This window comes from Danio rerio, chromosome 1, assembly GCF_049306965.1.
Source record: "Danio rerio strain Tuebingen ecotype United States chromosome 1, GRCz12tu, whole genome shotgun sequence".
Lineage (NCBI taxonomy): Eukaryota > Metazoa > Chordata > Actinopteri > Cypriniformes > Danionidae > Danio > Danio rerio.
The window spans coordinates 20,675,074-20,697,301 of NC_133176.1; the positions used below are offsets into that span (position 1 = coordinate 20,675,074).

The 22,228-nt window shown below is 35.2% G+C and overlaps 1 protein-coding gene across 9 annotated transcripts in view; it reads right to left on the bottom strand.

The window, feature by feature from the left end:
- ptprdb (protein tyrosine phosphatase receptor type Db) overlaps window positions 1–22,228 on the bottom strand; it is a 149,892-nt gene that overhangs the window by 42,031 nt on the left and 85,633 nt on the right. For 6 of the 9 annotated variants that reach the window (XM_073944930.1, XM_073944874.1, XM_073944815.1 and 3 more), the window contains 6 exons: window positions 20,920–21,062; window positions 20,688–20,829; window positions 7,572–7,669; window positions 2,516–2,772; window positions 982–1,075; window positions 451–660 (listed from right to left, as the gene is read on the bottom strand). In XM_073944930.1, the coding sequence (XP_073801031.1) occupies window positions 451–660; window positions 982–1,075; window positions 2,516–2,772; window positions 7,572–7,669; window positions 20,688–20,829; window positions 20,920–21,062 (944 nt within the window). 9 annotated transcript variants of the gene reach the window in all.

Genomic DNA, 22,228 nt, shown 5'->3' on the forward strand with positions numbered 1-22,228 from the left:
GGATTTATAAATCAAATTGCATCAACATTTGCTCTAACTGAAATAAAACCATTTCTCTGGATTAACTAGATTTATTTGTGCAAAAAGGTTTATTTTTGTTTTATTTAATTATTTCTATTTATTTAATTTGTTTGATTCTACGTATGTCTGATAACATTTCTTCAAAATTTCTGATATTGTCATTTAAAGTATTTTTGTCAAAAAATGTTTGAAGTGTTATGATTAAAAATCATGTTATTTCACCAAATAATGGTATGGTGTATTACTAAATACGGATATAAACATATCTGAAACCCCAGGACCTTATTTCTTAACATTTTCAAATCCATTTTATACTTTCAATGCCACATTTCCAGCTTTAACAACCAACATTTTGTGAATCTTTACAGTTATTCTGTTCCTATACAGTACATTATCACTGCAGACCCCAAAATTATATAGTGGACTTACATTCTGGCCCAGTTCGAGAATAGCCAGTACGAAGCACACATACTCCTGTCCGTTCACCAGAGGTCGGTTCATGAAGGCTCCATACACATGTCCATCTCCTAACTTAAATTCAGCAGGAAGATTTTGGAAATGAGCAGTGATGTACGGCTTTGCCTCTGCCTGCCTCCGTAAACGCACAGAGCGACCGGTGCCATTAATCTCCCTCAGCAGCTGGAGAAAAACAGAAAACAGGACAAATTAACCACAGCCAACACTGAATCAACAAGTGCTTTCAACTTTGAACTAATATGCTGACAATGGCAGAAAACCAAAAGACGTTAGAATACACAAGACGTGTCACTCATATCATTTTGAATGGGGAAAAGCTTGACAAGCAGTTTTGCAGAATTTGATGTTTCCCCATTCAAACAGAATGCTCAAGCATACTGCCTGAGAGATGTTTCAATGATGGCCGCCTAGTGAAATGACTTGTCTTAAAAGGACTTCGTTAAAACTGAACAAAGTACTAAATAATGTACAAATATTTAGTACCTCATCGAGGTTCATCTCGTCTGGATCGCTCCACATATTCTGGAAGTTTCCTGCTCTCTGTCTTTTCAAAGGAACGACCAAAATGTAGAAACCCCTGCCAATTAAACATCATGATATATTATTATGGGGGAATCTCACGAAAAAAAGCTGGCTAAACTAAACACAATTGCATTAAAAGCAAAAGTTTTAAAGCACAAAAAGAAGAGATAATGAATAAGGTATTGTATCTATGCAACGGTTTATTGAGCCTTTGCTTTGAACAATTTACATTACATTATGTTTACACAACCTTGTGCATCAAGAACAATTCACAGTCACTGAATTATTTTAATACTTAGAATTCTGAAGATTTAATTACGCGGCAGTTCATATTTTACAATTTTTAAAATTATATTTTAGTATTCTCAGTTTATCTCTTACACGTTTCAGTTTGTTGTGTAGAACTGGGTACATTTTAGAATTGTCAGTTTATATTTTGACTTCTGTTTATATATTACAATCCTCAGTTTATATTTTGGAATTCAAAGTTATATTTCGACTTCTGTTTTTATATTAATATCCTCAGTTTATGTTTTAGAATTCTTAGTTTAAATTTTGACTTCTGTTTATATATTAAAATTCTCAGTTTATATTTTTTAATTCTTAGTTTAAATTTTGACTTCTGTTAATATATTAAAATCCTCAGTTTATATTTTAGAATTCAAAGTTATATTTTAGACTTTCTAGTTTATATTTTGGACTTATTTTGGATATTTTTTTTAGAATCATCCATTTATATTTTAGAATTCACAATTAATCTTTGTATTTTTGTTTTTGCTGTATCTTTAACTTAAATATGAACTTAAACTTAAATAATAGAACTGCGACTAAAAAAATAATAAAATACAAATACAAAAATATTTGTATTTAGTATAATATAAAGAAATATAATTGAAGTAAAACATATTAGACCAGAGTTAAATTTCGTTTGGGGGAGTTGATGCTTAGAATTGTTGGGGGCTTGGATGCTTGGTGGGGGCGGTTGTTGTAGCCGAGGGAGGAGGAGGGCAGGCCGTAAATGGGCCGCAGGCCAGCAGTTTGAGGCCCCTGATTTAAGGTAAACATTTTTAAAAGGCCTGTCAACATTTTTTTTTAATAATAGTAGTTTTATTTTGCATTTCCAAATAAATAACTCAAATTTTTCTCTCGACAGTGCGATTTTTACAAAGTGAAACTTACAGTCAGGTACAAATTATTTCCTGAAAATACAGTAATATAATATTTACTCTTAAAGATTAATTTATCAGTAATTTATTGAATAGAAATGTTGACTAATTCAGAATAAAATTCATTCAAGTAACTGTCATAACTTTGTAAAACTTTAACAACTTCAAAACTCAGAGTTTTCAATAGAATTCTGAGTTAATTATTTTTTAGTTCTCTGCTTATATTTCAGAATCCTCAGATCCTAATTCTTTTCCAGATTTATAAGTTTGAGAAGTAATTTAGAACCTAATGTTAATTCTCCCTGTATATGTTTTGGAGTTTCCCTGACCTGACGTTAGCCTGGCCTTGTACAGTGGGCAGCTGCAGAATGGCAATGCTCTGCGAGCTGGTCTTGTCCAGCAGCTGTGGTTTCCTGGTCATCAGGTTTGGAGCCGTCATGGCGTCCGTGCGGTGCTGCAGGCCTCCAGTGCTGTCGGATTTACTGGTTAACAGAAAGTTGTACAGAGACTGAGGCTTTAGCTTAGTCACTAACTTCTGCCCGAGCCGCCCATCGACCTCCACACTCTCGCCATCGCCATATGAGATCTGACAAAGAAAGAAAGATGGAAAACATTAAATGCACACTTTGACAGTCAAACTATGAGTATCTTATGGCACACACACATAAAGAGAGCAGAGAAAGATTTAGACTGACACCTCAGACACTTGCTAACATGCACACACTCACACTTAAACAAACACTGTCATACACAATTCAGTCTCAATATGCTGCATGAAGAGGTGGTGACACAGACACACACAGTCACAAGCTTGATTTAATACTAAGCTTATGAAACAATTCATCACCTAACCCAGTGGTTCTCAACAAGGGGTCTAGATACCACTAGAGGGCCTCTGAACACTTAAAAGATGACTTTGAATGATTTCAAACAATTCGATTTTTAAAAAAAAGCTTAAACAGGTAAAGATTAAAATACAAACTCACTACATGTTTCTTATTAAATTATGAACATATGTGAATTTTATATGAAGACAGAATTGTAGACCTGGAAATTAATAAATGTATGTTATAAGTAACAGTTAAAATAACAATTCACACCATTTACTACTGGCTTACTACCTGCTATTATTAAAATATTAACTGTTTATTAGCATTTCTAAAGTATGATCTTATTTTTCATCCCTAATCCTACCCAATACCTAACTACTACCTTACTAACCACAGGTTTAAAACATATACAGTTGAAACCAGACGTTAACAAAAAAAGAAAGAAACATAACTGTTTTTTAAAAAACTTTTTCAACTTTGCCCACAAATTTTCTATAGGATTGAGATCAGGGCTTTGTGGTGGCCACTCCAAAACAGTCACACTGTTGTCCTTAAAGCACATTTAACTAATTTGGCAGTATGCTTCGGGTCATGGTCTGTTTGGAAGACCCATTTGTGGCCAAGTTTTAATTTTTTGGCTGATGTCTTGAAATGTTGCTTCAGTATTTCTTCTTTCTTTATGTTGCCATCTATGCTGTGAAGTGGATCAGTCCCTGCTGCAGCAAAAAGCCTCACAACATGATGCTGGCAATAAGGCAAATGTGTTGATTAACCATTACTAATTGTGTATAGATATTTTGCAGCTAACAAATATAGAAAGGTTTTCTGAGTCATTTCTGAATCATCAATGAATTATTACTTTTATTATTTTTAATTATTACTTACTTAAAACCAAATGAAAGTAGGCTTAAGTAAGAAGGTAATGCAAAAACACATATGAGCTTTAGAAAACGAAACCAAAAGGTTAAATCTCAGACATTTTAGGAGATTTAGAAACCCATCCCAAATTGTCTCTGTTGGTCTGCAGAGCATGTGAGATTACCTGTGGGGGTGCAGACAGGTCTCGCACACACATAACGAAACGGGTAAACAAGATAAGACTTTCCACTATTTAATCGATCACGGATGTTTATATTGGGCGGATACAAAATAGTGTAAAAGGATGTTATTAATAGTAAAAAACAAAAATGTGTCACTAAATATGCTTGGGCAGCCGTTAATATACCTGGTCGGCACACCAAAGTAAAGTCTATTTGTGGGGAGTACTGCTAACTATTACTAAGCAGCTAATAAGTTTATTGAGCTAAAAGTCTTAATTAACTTAAAAGTTAATAGTTTGTTAATAGCATGAATTTTCCATTAAAATAAAGTGTGACCAAATTTTCACAGTGATTCCTATAATATTTTTTCTTCTCAAGAAAATCTTATTTAGTACCTCATCCATTATTTTAGTTTGGCTTTTTTAGTTTAGCATATACAGTAGTTTGGCTTATTTTAGTTAAGCATTGCACTTTAATTACATTTTAAGCTGAATACTAGCTCAAAATGACTAGAAAAATTCTATGTACTGTATCCTTGTAAAAAAAAAATTGGTTGTAAAAAATTAGTTTTTAAAACTATCATGTTAAAAATGTGCCGAAAAATATACTTTATGTTAAAGAGGGGAGTTTTTGAAAGAGAATCAAAATTTTGACATCAACTGTATAATGTAGAAATGACTGTGTATATTGTATTCTGTACAATAAAAATGCCATTTTTCAGAAAATAAGTAGCATGTGACTACAACTTGCACAACATTAGAATTACATTGGTGTATAACTCACAAGTGTTTATAAGTTATATAAACATAATTTAGGTATGTTTTTATAATTTAATTAAGAAACAGTGTAAAAATTACCTGCCGGTAGCCATATACTGAGTAAGCTCTATAGTTGGCTCTAAATTTATAGTGGTTTTTATTAAAAAACAACATCTAACATAAACATGGAGTCTAAATTAATTAATTTAAAGCATAATTCTGGCGTGTGGCAAATGTGCTATACACATACTGCTTGACAGTAATTGCATTAAATAGGTTGTTTTGGAACTGTTGCCTCTCCAGATGTCATACAGAGTTGGAAGACGCAATATTTAAAATTATAATAACTGGTTTTGGTTGTGTGGGTGGATGGAAAAAGAAAAAATATGACAAACATAATTTAAATAGAATTGGTAACTATGCACACAGTTCAGCATGAGTAAGCCACCAGGCAACATCAAGTATAGTGTCAGTCAACAGGGAAACAAACAGGGAAAAAATAAAAGAAAAAAAACCACAGGGAAACTTTTATGATCCCGGACGAGCCCCCATTAAATGTTAAGATGTGGGATGTTGGAGGATGTAACATGGAAAAAGATAATAATTGGTTGTGTTTGAGAGTAACAAAAGACAAAACGCAGACAAATATAATGTGAACAGAACTGAGTTTACTGCGCAAACAACAGTGTCAGTCGGCAGTCGGTATCAGTGCATAAACACATGCGCACACACAGGGAAAAAGATATAAAAAAATAACATCAGTCATGAACTTGGATGGGCCTGCATTAAATGTTACGACACCAGATGTTGTCTTGGTTAGGGAAGTAAAATTTAATTAGTTAATAATTGGTTGTGTTAATTGATAATAATTGGTCGTATTTGTGAGAGTGCCATAACTGGAATTTAACAGATATAAAATGTAACTTATATTCAGAAAATGTTATACAGTATGCAAAAAAATCATGATCACAAATGACAGGCAAGAACAATCATGTAAATTCATCTTCAAGCCTGAATATGAAGCCAAAAAAATTGTTTGAGTTTAAGGCCCTGTTTACACTAATTCGTTTTGGTTTGAAAACGCATACGTTTTTACTACGGTTACGCCATCCGTCTACACTAAGCCGGAGTTTTCGAGCGCCGAAAATGGAGCATTTTGGAAACGCTGAAGAGGCCGTTTTCATCCTAAAACGCTGCTGCTTCGTCTCAGTGTGGATAAGGGAAAACAGAGACATCTGAAAACAGAGGTGGGGCTGGCAACATTCGCTTCTCTGATTAGGACTTTTCCTCAATATTAAGTAGCCTACACACAGTTAAAGTTCTGCATCCTCTCCTTATAAGTTCAGACTTCGCAAGTTTGATATGGAAAACAGACTCCCAAGAACATGTCGGGTAAATGTTCAAAGGGAAAGGTGTACTTTATAACCTTATTCACATCATCCTGGCTACATTGTTTCACTTTCTTAACAATAAAATAAAAACATGAAGGAACTGCTATTTTCATTTTGATATTAACAACTTAACAGACAGCAGAAATGTTGTGGCGTTGTGCAGCATATATGAGCGTCATCTTCACTGTATGCGTATTCATAACAAAACAGAGCGTAACATTACTGCCTCCATTCATTTTCATTAAAAATATGAAACATGCCCTCTCTTTTGCTGAATATCAGTTTTAATAATCAATACTGGCCACTATAAAAGTATAACATACAATAAGTTTATACATTATAGTAAATAAAGGCAAGCAGTTACTCAATATACAGAATGTACATGGTTAGATTAATCATTAACTTATCTTTGTGCTCAGCCAAAACACGTTACCCGAGAACATGTAATCGATTCAAAACACCAAAGTCGAGGAATATGTTGTTAGATATAGACAACAAGATGAATTAAATATCACGTTTAGCAAATATAGTGAGATTAGATCCAGCGGGAGATCCTCGACGAACACTCCGACGAGCACATCTCTCGTCTGGGTAGATGGGCTGCAGCACATGCCAGAAAGTGTGTGTGGTCACATGATGTGCGTTTTCAGTGTTTTGGTGTAGACGGAGAGCTGTTTAGAAACGCTGGGTGAAACGCTAATGTGGACGCGGATCGTTTTCATTCTAAAACGTCGTTTTAAAACTAAAACGCACTAGTGTAAATGCCACCTTAGTCATTTCAGAATAGTATTATTTTAATTGTTATTATTTATAATTAGAGTTTTTTATATTCATATATTGACACTGATGGTTTAGTTTCAAATAAAAAGATTGCAAGTTTGAAAACAAGCAGCTTTGTTACAATGATATCACCAGAAACTATTTTTTCTATATCAGGTGTGAGATTTAAATATAGCTTTATTTTAAATGCTTTAGGCAACACAGTGGCTTAGCGGTTAGCACGGTCGCCTCACAGTAAGAAGAACACTGGTTCGTGTCCCGGCTGGGCCAGTTGCGTTTCTGTCTGATGTTTGCATGTTCTCCCTATGGGTGGGTTTCCTCCGGGTGCTCCGGTTTCCCCCACAATCAAAAAGGGTGAATTGGATGAACTAAAATGGCCTTAGCGTATGTGTGTATATGGATGTTTCCCAGTATGGGTTGCAGCTGGAAGGGCATCCGCTGTGTAAAACATATGGTGAATAAGTTGGCGATTCATTCTGCTGTGGCGACCCCTGATGAATAAAGAGACTAAGCCAAAGGAAATTAATGAACCAACACAAGCACACACATACACACAGCAAACACATATTATAAGTGTAGTTCTTACGATGAGAGACTGCGCTTTATTACTGGTGGTTCGAGACTCCCAGGTCAGCAGAACTGAACTCTTCATTGCAGCTTTCACTTTGAAGTTCACAGCAAAAACTATGAAAAGGGGAAAAACAAAGATCAACAAATTACACATCAATACTTCAGCTCACCTGAGCACAACCTCTGGCCTCCATCAATGCTGAAGCATTTATGAAGAACGTCAACAAATCTCTTCAACGGTTTCTACTAAAATCATTTCCTACATCAGGATGTTACTTTATCTGACAGCAGGAAAAATACAGTCACTCTTTTTTTCATGGTACTGACAAGAATTTGTCACTCTTTTCCAAGAGCTCACCTTTACTGTAGTTGTTTTATGAGATAATGGAGCACTCCAACATTGACTTAAACCCATTTACAGAAAGATTCTCACCTTGTGCTTAATGGACGCCATCAAACAAGAGACTCAGACCAACAAAAACACACAGAAATGACCAGACATAAAGAGAAAATGGCCTTCCAAAGTAAAGTTTTGTATAAGAATGGTTGCCTGACTAATTGTTTTGTTTGTGTGAGGATTCACATGTGTCCTACCTTCCTCTGCGGGTTGTGTTTTGATGGAAATGGGGAGACTATAGGGCCCGGGGCCTTGTTTGCTAAGCATGCAAACTCTCGCCACGTACTCAGTATTTGCCCTTAGGCCATGAAGAACCACTGTGGTTTCCGAAACATCAGATTCCATGGCAATGTCTGTGCCATTACTATAGGTGACAGCAAACCACACGCGGTAACCTTGAATCCCGTCATAGTTTTTTGGTCGCTCCCATCTCAGGATCGCAGATGAGGAGTTGATGCTTTCGGCTGTTAGGTTTGCCAAAATTGGAACGTTTTCCTGTACGCTCATGGTTTGACCCTCAGTTGTCATCAGGTCTGTTATCATGCCATCGGTGGTTGTTTGCACCACGTTTGGGATTAGAAGTGTGACTTGAGCACTTGAACCATAACCCCATACAGTGCGGGCCGCAAGGCGGAAGACGTACAGCACTCCTGCGCTTAAAGATGAGACTGTGTAGGAGCGTTCCTCTGCGCCCAGCTCCTGTACCATAAAGGTGTCTGAGGACGGGTCGGCCTGGCCGTATGACAGCCTGTAGCCCAGCACAGGGGACAGTCCGGTAGGGGGAGGCTGCCACTTTAGCAGGGCAGTGCTATCCTCTGATGACACCACTGTGAGCAGAGGCATACCTGGCACTGCGGAGCAGAGAAAAGTTTAAAGTTTAACATTAAATATAAAAAGACATAATGTTTGCTGGGTTAAATTAAATACCTGGTTTTGAGATTCATACTTCATTAAATAGTACACCCAAATATGAAAATGAAAGTGTCTTTACTGCTTGAAAAGCAAAAGGGTTTTCTTAAGCAATACACGTGGAATTACAAGAAAAAGGGACTAAAGGAGCATTCACATATCACATCTAAATTCATGCCCCTTTCTCCAAAACTGTTAATGCACTCATGAGCTTGTGCTCCTGTGGCGTCTGTTGTTGCAACCATTAGATAGGAGGAACCACTACTGACAACCCCTTGCTGTAGCTCTGATACAAGTTTTATTTAGGGAGAAAATTAAAAAGCACCACAGTGTTTGAGTGGTTTGTATATGCCTGAGGTTATTTGTTTACCTTTATTATTAAAATGTGTGTAATACATACAAATGATGAAGCTGATATGTTGGTTCTTGTTACATTAAACATGGTGAATGTGCATGGTGCCATTTCGAAAAGTTGAAGTGTTTTAAATTTTCTGTGCTGTAGGTGTGCATAAAAACATTTGTCACACTATGTCACACTCCATTTGCACGTGTTTGCTGCACATCTCTATTTAAAATACCTTGAGTGCACAAAAGTTGCAATATGTGAACAGCCCCTAAGAAGGCACTTACATGACCATTTTCAACTAAACAGAAAACCTTAAAAAAAGTGTGCTAATGAAAGTTGTTTTGGAAGAAATTATGTGGTTGTCTACAAGTGAATCTTTTTTAAAAAAACAAAAACTTTAAATACATTGTGTAAATTAGTTTAAATTTACCCTGAAACCTTCGCACTTTCAAAGGACTCACGGCAGTTGACTAGATGCTTTAACATTCAACAAAGTTTTCATTACATATACAGTTGAAGTCAGAATTATTAATCCCCCTTTGAATTTTTTTCTTTTTTTAAATATTTCCCAAATGATGTTTTACAGAGCAAGGAAATTTTTACAGTATGTCTGATAAAATTTTTCGTCTGGAGAAAGTCTTATTTGTTTAATTTTGGCTAGAATGAAAGCAGTTTTTAATAATAATAAAAACATTTTTTTAAGGTCAATATTATAAGCCCCTTTAACCCTCTGGGGTCTGAGGGTGTTTTGGGGCTCTGGAGAAGCTATGTTTTTTCGATAGCTTACAGAACAAACCATCGTTATACAATACCTTGCCTAATTACTCTTATCTGCCTAGTTAACCTAATTAACCTGGTTAAGCCTTTAAATGTCACTGTATAGAAGTGTCTTGAAAAATATCAAGTAAAATATTACTTACTGTTAGTAGTTGTAGGTAAGATCTATCCATTAAGAACAGTTATAGTCAGGGAACTGTTTTGTTTATCTGCCCTACCTGTCTACAGGTTTTTGTTAATATTTGTCGTCTTTATTTAAACATTTGATTTATGCAAATTAAAGATTTATTGACTGGACGTCAATTTGTTAATTCAATCGTCTTTGTCCATTCATATGTTCGGCTCAAACCTTGATATTGTTATTTGAGCCAGTTTTGGCTTTTGGGCCGTAACAACTGTCATCATGGCAAAAGATAAAATAAATCAGTTATTGGAAATGAGTTATTAAAACTATTATGTTTAGAAATGTGTTGGAAAAAACTCTTCTCTCTGTTAAAACTGGGGAAAAAATAAACAGAGGGGTTAATAATTCAGGCGGTTTAATAATTCCGACTTCAACTGTAATGTATTTTTAAGTTTATTTGGATTAATAAGAAAAATAGAACAATTTGTTAACAAAGATAGGGCTGTTGCTCTACAAGTCAGATTTTTTTTTTTTAGCGTATCACTAGATACAATTAAAAAATGGTCTCAATAATTTTTGAAAATTAGAATATTACCATTGAAAAGAACATACAGGGTAACCCACCAAGCAATTATTTTTAGAAGTCATCTAATAGACATCCAAACATTAAGATCTCAGCTACAACAATTAGGCTGTCAGTGAAAGTCTAATTGTCAACTAACAATAGTCCAAAAATAGACTTGTCTAATCCGTAGGTCTAAATCTGGATTCCTGGAGGGCTGCAGCTCTGCATAATTTTGCTACAAACCTAATAAAACACAGCTGATCCAACTGATCAAGGTGTTCAAAACCACTAGAGACTATTAAGCAGGTGTGAGTGGGAGGTGGTTGGAGCTTAAGTGTGCAGAGCTGCGGCCCTCCAGGAATTGAGATTGAGACCACTGGTCTAATCTGTCTATTTGATGACTAGTCTATTTATAGACTATTCTCTATTAGATTTTTCATCGGCAGCCCAAATGTAGGCTTGTTTTGTCCAAGACATCTGTTTGGACATCTAGACATCTATTAGCCTATTATTAAACACAACACAGATGTAAATCACTTTTCACCATTTTTGGGTGACTATTCTCAGGTGTATGTGTAAGTGTGTGTATGTGAGACAGGCATGTAAAAATATAGTACAGTATACACACATGATGGTTTAGTTCTGATGACGATAGGTTTGCTGCGTGCTCCATCGCCTTTTGAGGTGAATGCAGCCACGGTCACAGAGTATTCAGTGTTCGGCCACAAATCGGTCAAAATCACTTCCTAATAAACACATACACACTTTACTATATAACTAAGAAGACCAAATGTCCTACAATACTGCTCCATATAATTTGTATTCATATCAGAGATTGCATAGGGAAGGGGGCTTGTTGCAAAATTAATGGGAGGAATCGCCATGCTTAATATGGTGGCTCCTGGAAGTCCTGCTTTTCAGTTAATAAACTCAATATCCTTATTATAGAAACACTTTTTAGTTGACTATAGTATGTTCATGTATAGTATGTGATTTAAGCTAAATAAGCAATGTTTATGATTTCATTATTCTATTAATTTGCTTAGACATTTGTTGAAATATATTTTCCCCCATTCAACTATATGATCTTGATATATTTTAAAAGCAAACATCCAATATGCATGAAAAATTTGGGTCATGTTCAAAAAAGATATACTCACATGTTCTATTGAGTCATTCTGCGGCTGCTTACAAAAACAAAGCAAGACAAAAATTAAAGTGAATGCCAGGATGCAATATGACTATTTGCACACACAGTGAATGAATGTCTATTGAGAATAAACAGTGTGAAAGGTTCACTGAAACAATTACATGGTGGTTTTAAGGCTCTTAGTTTCTGAGATAGTTATCAGAGGTTCTGTCTTAGCATGCAGATAATAAGCATATACTGATGTTATCTGCTAATTAAAGCAAATTTATAGTCCATTTAGAGAGCATTAGCTGAGCTAAGAAGCCTAATCACTGACAAACAAACAACTCATACAGATTGAGTGATATTTGGAATCTGCCTCATGTTTCTAGTCTATTCAAGTGTTTTTTCAATTAGCAGCGTTTCCAGAATCACTGAAAAATGACAAAACTTCAACTATGTTTAAATCTGTTTTCACATTCTCATAATCAACATTTTTAATATAGATTTTACAGAAAAATTGCTTTATTAAAGGGCACCTATGATAAAAATCAACTTTTGTAAGCAGTTTGGACAGAACTGTGTGTAGGTAGTGTGTCCAGTCATATTGGAGCGATATAAACTCAACAAGTCTCTTTTTTAAACTTCTTGACAATAAAATAGGACCCAAATCCAAGTGATTCTGAGGCCCACCACAACGTGACATAGGGGTGCGGTTTACCCCGCCCACCGAATTGATTGACAAGCGCCATAACAACATGTATACATGTATACAACATTTTAAAAACAGAGCATGTTTGTAATAAAGACAGTAAAATCGCAAAGTAATTCTTAACCACTATAATTACCATGGCCACATAGTGTCAGTAAATGCTAATATGTGTGTATGTGTGTACTCCAAATAGCATTAGTGTGTGGCTCATCGTTTCAGAAAAGCTTGAATAAACTCCACCACAAATACATCAAAAACACTTACTTGGTGTTTTTGACTAATGAGCTTTATTTCAGCTTCATCCAAGACTGTCTCGATCATTGACTGCTGTTTATCTGATGTAAAGCAGGAAAAGCAGACACGCATGTCGGATCGGTGGGCGGGGAGAAGCAGCTCATTTGCATTTAAAACCACAGGCTACAAAAACAGCTACAATGTATTCAGAAACCAAAATGGACATATTCTATTATATATAATTAACAATCTGATAGGTATTTTCAGCTGATACTTTACAGACACATTCTGGAAACACCAAAGGCTTATCTTACGTCTTGTAAAAGGGATAAAATAGTTTCAGCACCTCCACATAAACAATTATCTTACTTACTGTTATTAATGCTTACTTTTTCTAAACAACTTCTTTTGTGCACTGAAATTGTTACATATAAAAATCTAATTAACATTATTTTAACAAGATTTATTAAAGACACTTTAAAAAATCTGAAAAAGAAAAAGTAAATCAAGAAGAGCCACTTAAATACCCACTTAAACACTATTTCATGGAAATTCTACCTCTCTGTAGACATGTGAAGCTATAAACATAAAATACTTCAGCTTCACCACTTCTCTCAGCGTCACTGAATCTGTGATCACCACATCAGAGCAAGTCTGTTATTGTGCATCGATGTGACAAGCATACATCCTAATAAAGGTCATCTGCCTTAGTAACCTGACCAAATGCAAACATACAGTAATGTTGTAAACGAAACCACATTACTGACATTTACATCTCAGTCAGGTCCAATTACTCAGTCAGATCACACATTTAAAAATAACTAACCACCTACTGCAACAACTGAATTAGCAAGTGTCTTAGCTGTGCAGCAGGAATTCTAAAACCGGAATCCCACATTTTAAAAAACATGCATCATAAGTGAATTGATCAAATCTAAATTTAGCACTACAGTCAAACTCTTATCCAGCAGCATATCTCTACATAGCAATCATATTCTGTCATCAGCTCTTATCAAAAGAGGTTCTTACTCAAACTCACCTCTCGCCCCGCAAACGGGAGGGGGCCCAGGGCTCAAAAACTTTGTGAGTTCAGGGCTCTCTCCCGGGACGCATGCCAAACTTGCTTTATAATAAATCATCAGCCAAGTGTGAACTCTTAAAAAACTTTTTAAACTTGTAAGACTCATTGTTGATCACATTTAATGATTGATGATCACAGCGAGCTCAACAGATCTTTTAATCCTAGTTGCTTTGCGCATGCGCTATTACGAAGTCAATCAATTTGGTTGGTGTGAAAACGGTACTCCTACGTCACATTGTGGTGGGCCTCAAAATGGGAGGGATTTGGATCCTATTTTAATATCAGGAAATAAAAAAAAGACGTATTTTCTTTAAACAATATTGTCTTTAAATCACCCTAATATGACTGTGAACACATACCTACACACAGTTCTGTCCAAACAGTTCCCAAAAGAAGATTTTCATCATAGATGCCCTTTCATATGAATTATCCAAGCTAAGAACAGCAAGTTGCAAAGTTTGAGGTTATTTTTTTATCTTGTAAATGCACTCTTCTAAAAAGTGCATATTGACTTTAGAAGTGTACATGTGTGTGCGTCAGAGAGGTAAAGTCTCCTACCTGTGGGTCTCTCAGTAGGTGTTCCCTGATTCTGGGCGAAACTGTTCTCTCCCCTGCAGTTCGTCTGGCGTATGTCACCTGGAAACCACGGATCTTTCCATGCTGTCGCTCAGCAACCGGAGGTTTCCATGACACTCTGGCAGAGGTGGCGTTTAAGACCACCACATCCACACCCCGCGGCGGTGCGCTGGGCACTAAAGGGGCATTTTAGTAAAGGACACGTCGTCACAACTCAACTTTCTCTCCAGCTCACAGGAGAGGGTGAGGAAAGGAGGCATGGTATCGGGGTTTCATTTTCTCAATATATACAGTTGGGACAAAAGATTAAGCCATGGAAAGGGTTCTGACCATGTTATGACTGTAAGGAAATCCAAAGAGGAGTTGGGGAGAAATCAGGAATATTCCAGCCACTTGGAAAGGCAAATGTGTCTTTAGTAGATGAGGGAAAGGGAGGTTTAGTTTCATATTTGGGCACTGTCACACAGACATACCGTCTTCCTCTGTGCGGACCAATATCGGCAGACTTTCAGGCCCTTGACCATTGTCAGTGTGGGCAGCGATGGTCACAGAGTACAGGGTTCCTTTCTTCAGTCCCTCGATTCGATATCGGAAACAATTAGACGGGATGTCTGAGATCTTTTGAACAGGGTCTTTGTCCCGTTCAACTGCCACATATCGGATGGAGTACCCAGTAACAATCCCATTTTCATCAGTGGGGGGCGAGGCCCAGCTGAGAAGCAGACTTGTGGAGGAGGGGCTTGTGCAAGTTACGTCCTGAGGAGGGGGTATGGATTCTAATTGGGTCGTTAGAGAAGTGAGCAGGTTTAAGTGTGTGTTAAGAGTTGTTGGATGATAATGTGTGGAAGTGAAATGAAATCAAGAGAAAAGACAAAAAAAGAAAAAGACAAAACAGACAGGTAAAACGTTGTGATGCTGTCATCCACGTATGATGAACTGACATGAACATAAAACTTACTTGTTTGACTTCCTCCATCCAGATCCTTTTATTGAGTGTTTCATGCTCTTACCTGCTTACACTTAACCAATCCAATGAACAGACAGATTCATGCTAGTCAAGGGGCTCACATAACACTCTATGCCAGTATATCAACTCAAAATACCTATGTATTTGTTTAACCCTTTTAAACTGTTCAAATTTCGAATAGAGGTCTTTTTAAAAGCCAGCAACTCTTTTGCGCAGGTCTATCTAAAGAGTTAATGCTGCCAACTGATGATCAACAGTAAAAATTACACATTTTACTTCTTCTCAATCAGAAAAACCAGCAAAAATCAAAAATACAATATTATATGTCATAGCTTTGCAATCGCTTGTTAAGTGTGATGTCAAGCGAATCAGTTTCCGGGTTCAAGCATAAAAGTACAGAGACATCATGATTTAATATGGAATCCAGTTTAGGTCATAAATGAATATTTTCTAAATTTAAATGAGTTGGGGCTTGGACCTGGAAACAGCATTCCATACATAATGACATACGTCAAAAAAATGGCATTATAATGGAAGTCTTGTTCATGAAAACTTTTATCATCGCCTTTTAAACTATTATAGACTCGGAATGAAGGAATTACTTTCTAACAAGAGGCTACATGTGCTGCTGAGGATTAAAGACACATGTGAGAGGTTTGCTCTGACTGTTTGCTATATTTTGTGTTGTTTTTGAAGTCAAATAATGACTAAATGTATACTGTGTGTAGTTTTTCTGTAATTGGTAACATATCAGACACTGTAAGGGGCTGTATGTTTTCATATATGCTGCATTTATTTATTTATTTATTTTATAGAATTGCAGACTTTTCAGTAGGCTATTTCACCTATATCATTGATCTGCAGTTATAATCAAATCCTGTTCATAAAAAGTTTAGTTATGAACATTTATATACAAGTATTTATGTGTATAAAGCATCTGTTTTGTGAGAAGTGTTTTTCTTATGATATGTGAACGACCGGTATGGTTTTACGGTACTCATTTCTTCGAGGGAGAATGACGCCGACTGAAACTTTACGTTGTACACCACGCCTATTAAAAGAGTACGCTTTTGGCAGTTGAAACGCAAGCTTGATAAAGGTGACCCGTACCGTACCAATGAGTGGAAACGGGCTATAAGGGGTTTGTTTCTCTTTAAGTAAGCCTAGTTACAAATCAGTGGAAGGGAGTTTCTCATGCCCAAATCTTACACACACTATTTGTACTTGCAACATTGTCAACAGCAATTACTCTTTGCATCAAGGAAACATTTACTCACGTCAGAACACATGTTTTAATTAATGTGAATAGAACTTGCTTCTGGCCTCAATGCAATATTTATGTGCATTAATATGCTAGTACATTTGAGGAGGTTTTTGATCATTTTAGACATTTAATTACTAACTTTACTTACAGATGGTCTTTTATTTAATAAAGTACACAGGGTTTCTGCAGGTCTTATGAAAGTAGATTTATGAAGTTAAAAAAGACTTGAGGCCCAAAAATTTGAGAGGGACCACACAACGTGAATATGTTTTGTAAATGTAAATGTATTGGGAGCAGGCAGTGAGACCTATAAGCAACTCCTCAAGAAAAATAAAAAATAAAAAAAATAAATATATATATATATATATATATATATATATATATATATATATATATATATATACAGTATATATATATATATATATATATATATATATATATATATATATGTATATATATATATATATATATATATATATATATATATATATATATATATATATATATATATATATATATACTATCACACAATTTAAACAGAATTTTAATCTCAATTTTAATTAATTGCACAAAAACGCTTGAGGTTCTAATCTTCTGATCAGACTGTTAAAAGTTGTCTTGTTTTCCATATCAAATATCTAACAGTTCTTAAGATACATTTAAAATACATTTATTAAGAAGCAAAATTATATGACATGAGAAATCTTGATACGTGGGTTTTAAAATTGTGAATATACAATGCAGGGGTGTCAAACTCAAACCGCATCCTTGCACAGTTTAGTTTCAACCCTGCTTCAACACTTACCTGTCTGTTTCAAACAAGCCTAAAGGACTTATGTAACACTAGCATACAACTCTTCCTGACATAAAACCACAAGTTTGAAGAATGTGCCACCCTGCAACCTAGTCAGTTTTATATATTTAAAAAATATTTATTTTTCTTTTATTATCATTATTTATTTGACCTAAAACACCATGCTGCCAACCTCAACTATCAAACCTGACCTGTTTTTATGCTTCATTTGTGAAATAAATGCACATCATATATTGTTTAAGCACATCATATACAGTTTGTTGCACAATATGAGAGTCATATTGTGGTATTTTTTTATTCTTTTAATCAATTTTGTACTGTTATACATTTATTTTTATATATTGTTTTCTATTTGTACTGTTATTTTCTGTTACTTTTGCTTGTTAACTGTCATTAAAATCAGATAAATAAATCTTTAAAAAAAGCCTAAAGGACTCAGTTAGTTTGATCAGGTGTGTTTAATTAGGGTCGGAACAAAACTGGGCAGAGTTGCGGCCCTCCAGAAACTGAGTTTGACACCTGTGATTTAATGGGTTCAGAAAAAATGCTTATTAAAAAAATTTTTAATAGCTGCTTACAGATACAGTCTTCACTATTTATTTGTTTATTTTGTTCATTTTCTGAGCTTTCTTTATTTTGTATCTAGTAAAGGTACTAAATATTAAAGAAGATATTCAGATGAATTAGATTTTCAGTGGAAGACTTTCTGCTTTGATTTAACACATTTTAAGACCTTATATTTTATATGTAAGAATTAATACTTTTAAAAGACCCACAGAAACCTAGAATACATTTCATTTTACACCCATTGCTTAAGGTTTTAAATTCACACAGTATATGGTAAACACATACACTTATAGAATATGCCTGTGTATGTGTCTGCATTCATGGCCCCCAGAGTTTCTCTTAATATATTCCTTTCTCTCTGTGTGTGTGTGTGTGTGTGTGTGTGTGTGTGTGTGTGTAATTAATCTTTCTTATCTAGATGTTGGAAAGAGAACACTCCGCTTCACTTAATGTGAGTGTGGACCAGTGTTGGAGAGCTACTGATTAAATTCATTCAGTTTAGTGTAGTTCTGCTAATGGGAGAATCCAGGTAACAATCTCCATCTAGCAGCAATGGGTTGTGTTAAAAGTTAAGCAAAAAGGTGATAAACAAACATGCTCTCTTAAACTTGACTCTCTTAAATATGATTTCTTAAAGTGAATCAATATGCGATTTTTTTTTTCAGTAAATAAATAAAAAAAAAACACGCTTGTGATAGTTACGATTGGCATAAATATTATTCTTATTGATTAATTAGCTCTATTTATCTTTCAAGTTTAAGGATTTAGTTTAATGTTTTAATCTGTTTAAGTGCTGTTTCCTCATTTGAAACTTGTTTTTATGAACAATATGCTACTGTTCAAAGTACTAAGGTCAGTCAGATTTTCAATGGTTTGGAAAGAAGACTCTTATGCTCACCGAGACTGCAATTATTTGATCAGAATACAAATTAAACAATAGTATTAGTAAACATTTTGACCATCTGAAATAGCTGTTTTCAATTTTGTTGTGTTTTAAAAAGCAATTTATCCATGTAAGTGAACAGGAAAACGTTTTGGCATCATTACTCCAGTCTCCACTGTCCTTCAGAAGTCATTTTACAGAAATATGTTGATCATTCTAATGTGCTATTTTTGGCATTTGTAGAAACAGTGACGAATTTTTCAAAATGCATTTTGGTAAAAAATACAAACATTGTAAAAGTCTTGTCACTTTTGATAAATTATTATAGCTTTAATACAATTAGGAATGTGTATTTTATCTAACTATATTTAGAAAATATTAATAAAAATTTTATAAAATACACTGGTTCACACAATCCAACCAGAGTGAGTTTACAGTGAATAGCTAAATAGATCAGTTCACAGGGCCCTATCATACGAAAATAGGCGAAATTAGGCACAAGGTGTGTATGGCTAAATTTTTTGCTTTTTTCAGACCAGTGCAACTGTAATTTTCACATTTTGCACCACTTGTTTAAATAGCAAATCCATTTGCACCACTTTGTTGACTCATGGGCATGTTGCAGTTTGCTATGTTGAGGAGATGAAATAGACTGCACCATTGACCAACTAAAAGTGTTAGTTTTAATACAAACAGGATGATCAGCAATACACAAATATCTGTACATGTCAAAAAAATTAAAGGATTAAAATGTTACAAAAATTATTATTTTCTACATAAATTTAAAAACCACTAGTTCCATGCCTTTTTCACTTTCTACACAAGTTTGCTGACCACACTTCGTTATTTTTGTTCATTTATTGGTTTGCTGGAAATTAGAAATTAATTTAGAAATAGTTCTGAAACAGATCTTTGTGCTTAACAAATTAAATATGTAAGCGGTGGAGTGAGTTTCCACCGTTTCCTCACATCACAAAAGGAGTAAAGTAAAGAGTAAAAGTAAAGTAAAGAAAAAGTAAAAAGGACAAATGGAAGCTCATTCTTTATCCTGAAGCAGATGGTCTGTTTAACTGTTTTCTTACTAGTGAAGCATTCAGTTTTTTGACTTACAAAGTCCACTATGTAAATAAAAAATGTGCCATGGGGCGACGCAACTGACTCTTAAAGGGAATGGGAGATGAGATTCTGTTTACTTTAATACACTTTATACTCAAAGCAAACCCATAACTCCTTAAGAGAATAAGCACAACCCTGCTAGACATGCGTCAGGGCGCAGAATGTATTTTTCAATCCTTAAAATAGCAAAAGGGGATTCAGACATGCCCTTAATGCTTTTGTGCCATGCGCTTTAGACTTTGCACTTAGATCAATAAAATAAAGCCCATGGTCTCCAGTACATGGCTCATGAAATTTGCATATTTTCAGACCAGTGCAACTGTAATTTTCACATTTTGCACCACTTGTTTAAATAGCAAATCCATTTGCACCACTTTGTTGACTCATGGGCATGTTGTTTATTAAAAAAAGGCCTGTTAAAGCGCATTGTTTAAAATTAGCTAAAATCAAGAAATCCTGACATTCAAGTCTAGTCCACCAGTGAGAAGCATTCTGATAAGGCTAATGCTGAAATAAGCTAGAAAATATAAAGTAGCTAGATAACCTGGTGGACCAGTTTGAGCTAAATAAGCAAGTGCCAGCACAGCAGCATCCCTTGACACAGCTTGTTGTTTTCAGCAAGCATAAAGATATTTGCGTCTGTTTTTACAAAAGCTTTAGACAGAACATACGTGTTTGTGGAGTCTGAACGGTGATTTCACTTGTAAAAGCCCCCAGGCCGTGTTTACTGCGCGCTGCTAGCTGAAATACGTAGGTGGAAAACGGCTTCAGATTCTTCAGCAGATAACTGGAGCTTGGATCAAATGTTATTTTCTGCAGGAGAGGGGTTTAAAGTAATTAGCATTAAAGCAGACGCTACAAAATGAAAACGTTCAGCATGTCTGTCTGTGTGCGTGTGTGTACCTGCTCTGGCTGGTCTCCAAGTCTGTAAATGAGCTCATAGCCAGTGATGGCATCTGTGCCACTGTGAGCGGGAGGGATCCACGACAGAAGGATGCTGGTCTCTGATTTCACCTCTGCCTTCAGCTCGGTGGGTTGCGACGGGACTAGGAATAAGCAAAAAGACGATGCTTGGAAAATGATGCAACAGAAATAAAATATGCTGCAATACTAACAGCGGTGGACAGTATTTGTGTTATTTCACTACTGTACTTGAGGGCATCTAACGAATCTGTGCTTTCTGAGTATTTTTCATTTTAGGAAACATTTACTTTTACTCCATTCTAAAACAAAGTATAGCATTTTTTGCCAATACATAAATGTATTTATCATGCGTATTGGTTTAAATGTATTATTTATCATGTTAGGAGATGTGGTAGGGGTATACCCTTCGTAAACGAACTAAATATGGTCAGTTACTCTGATAAATTGCTTAACAAATCGTACTGAACAATTAATTTTTTAATTGAAAAGATCCAATTGCCTCTGTTCTGAAGTCAATAACTCACTGATCCAAATGATTCAGAGCAAGTCTAAAGTTAATGATACATTGATTCAAATGATCCAGTCAGATTAAGGCTGAATTTAATGACTCACTGATTTAAATGATCCAGTCAGAGCGAGTCCACACGTAATATATTGATTCAAATGAAATAATTAGAGTGAGGCTACAATTAGCAATATACTGACTCAAATGATTCAGTCAAATTAAGGCTACAGTTACCACTAGGTTGATTCAAATGATCCAGTCAGAGTGAGGGTACATTAACACTATATTGATTCAACAGATCCAGTCAGAGTTAGTCTACAGTAACAGTGACCTGCTGATTCAAATGACCCAGTCAGAGTGAGTCCACATGTAACATATTAATTCAAATGATCTAATTATAGTGAGGCTACAGTAAACAATGTATTGATTCAAATGATCCAGTCAGACTAAGGCGACATTTAATGCCTCACTGATTCAAATGATCTAATTAGAGTGAGGCTACAATTAACAATTTACTGACTCAAATGATTCAGTCAAATTAAGGCTACAGTTACAACTATATTGATTCAATTGATCCGTTCAGAGTGAGGCTACAGTTAACACTATAATGATTCAAATGAATCAGTCAAATTGAGGCTAGTTAATGACTCACTCATACATATGATTTAGTCAGATTGAGGCTACGGTTAACAATATATTGTTTAAAATAAATCAGTCAATTTGAGGCTACAGTTAACAATATATTGATTTAAATGATTAAGTCAGATTAAGGCAACAGTTAAC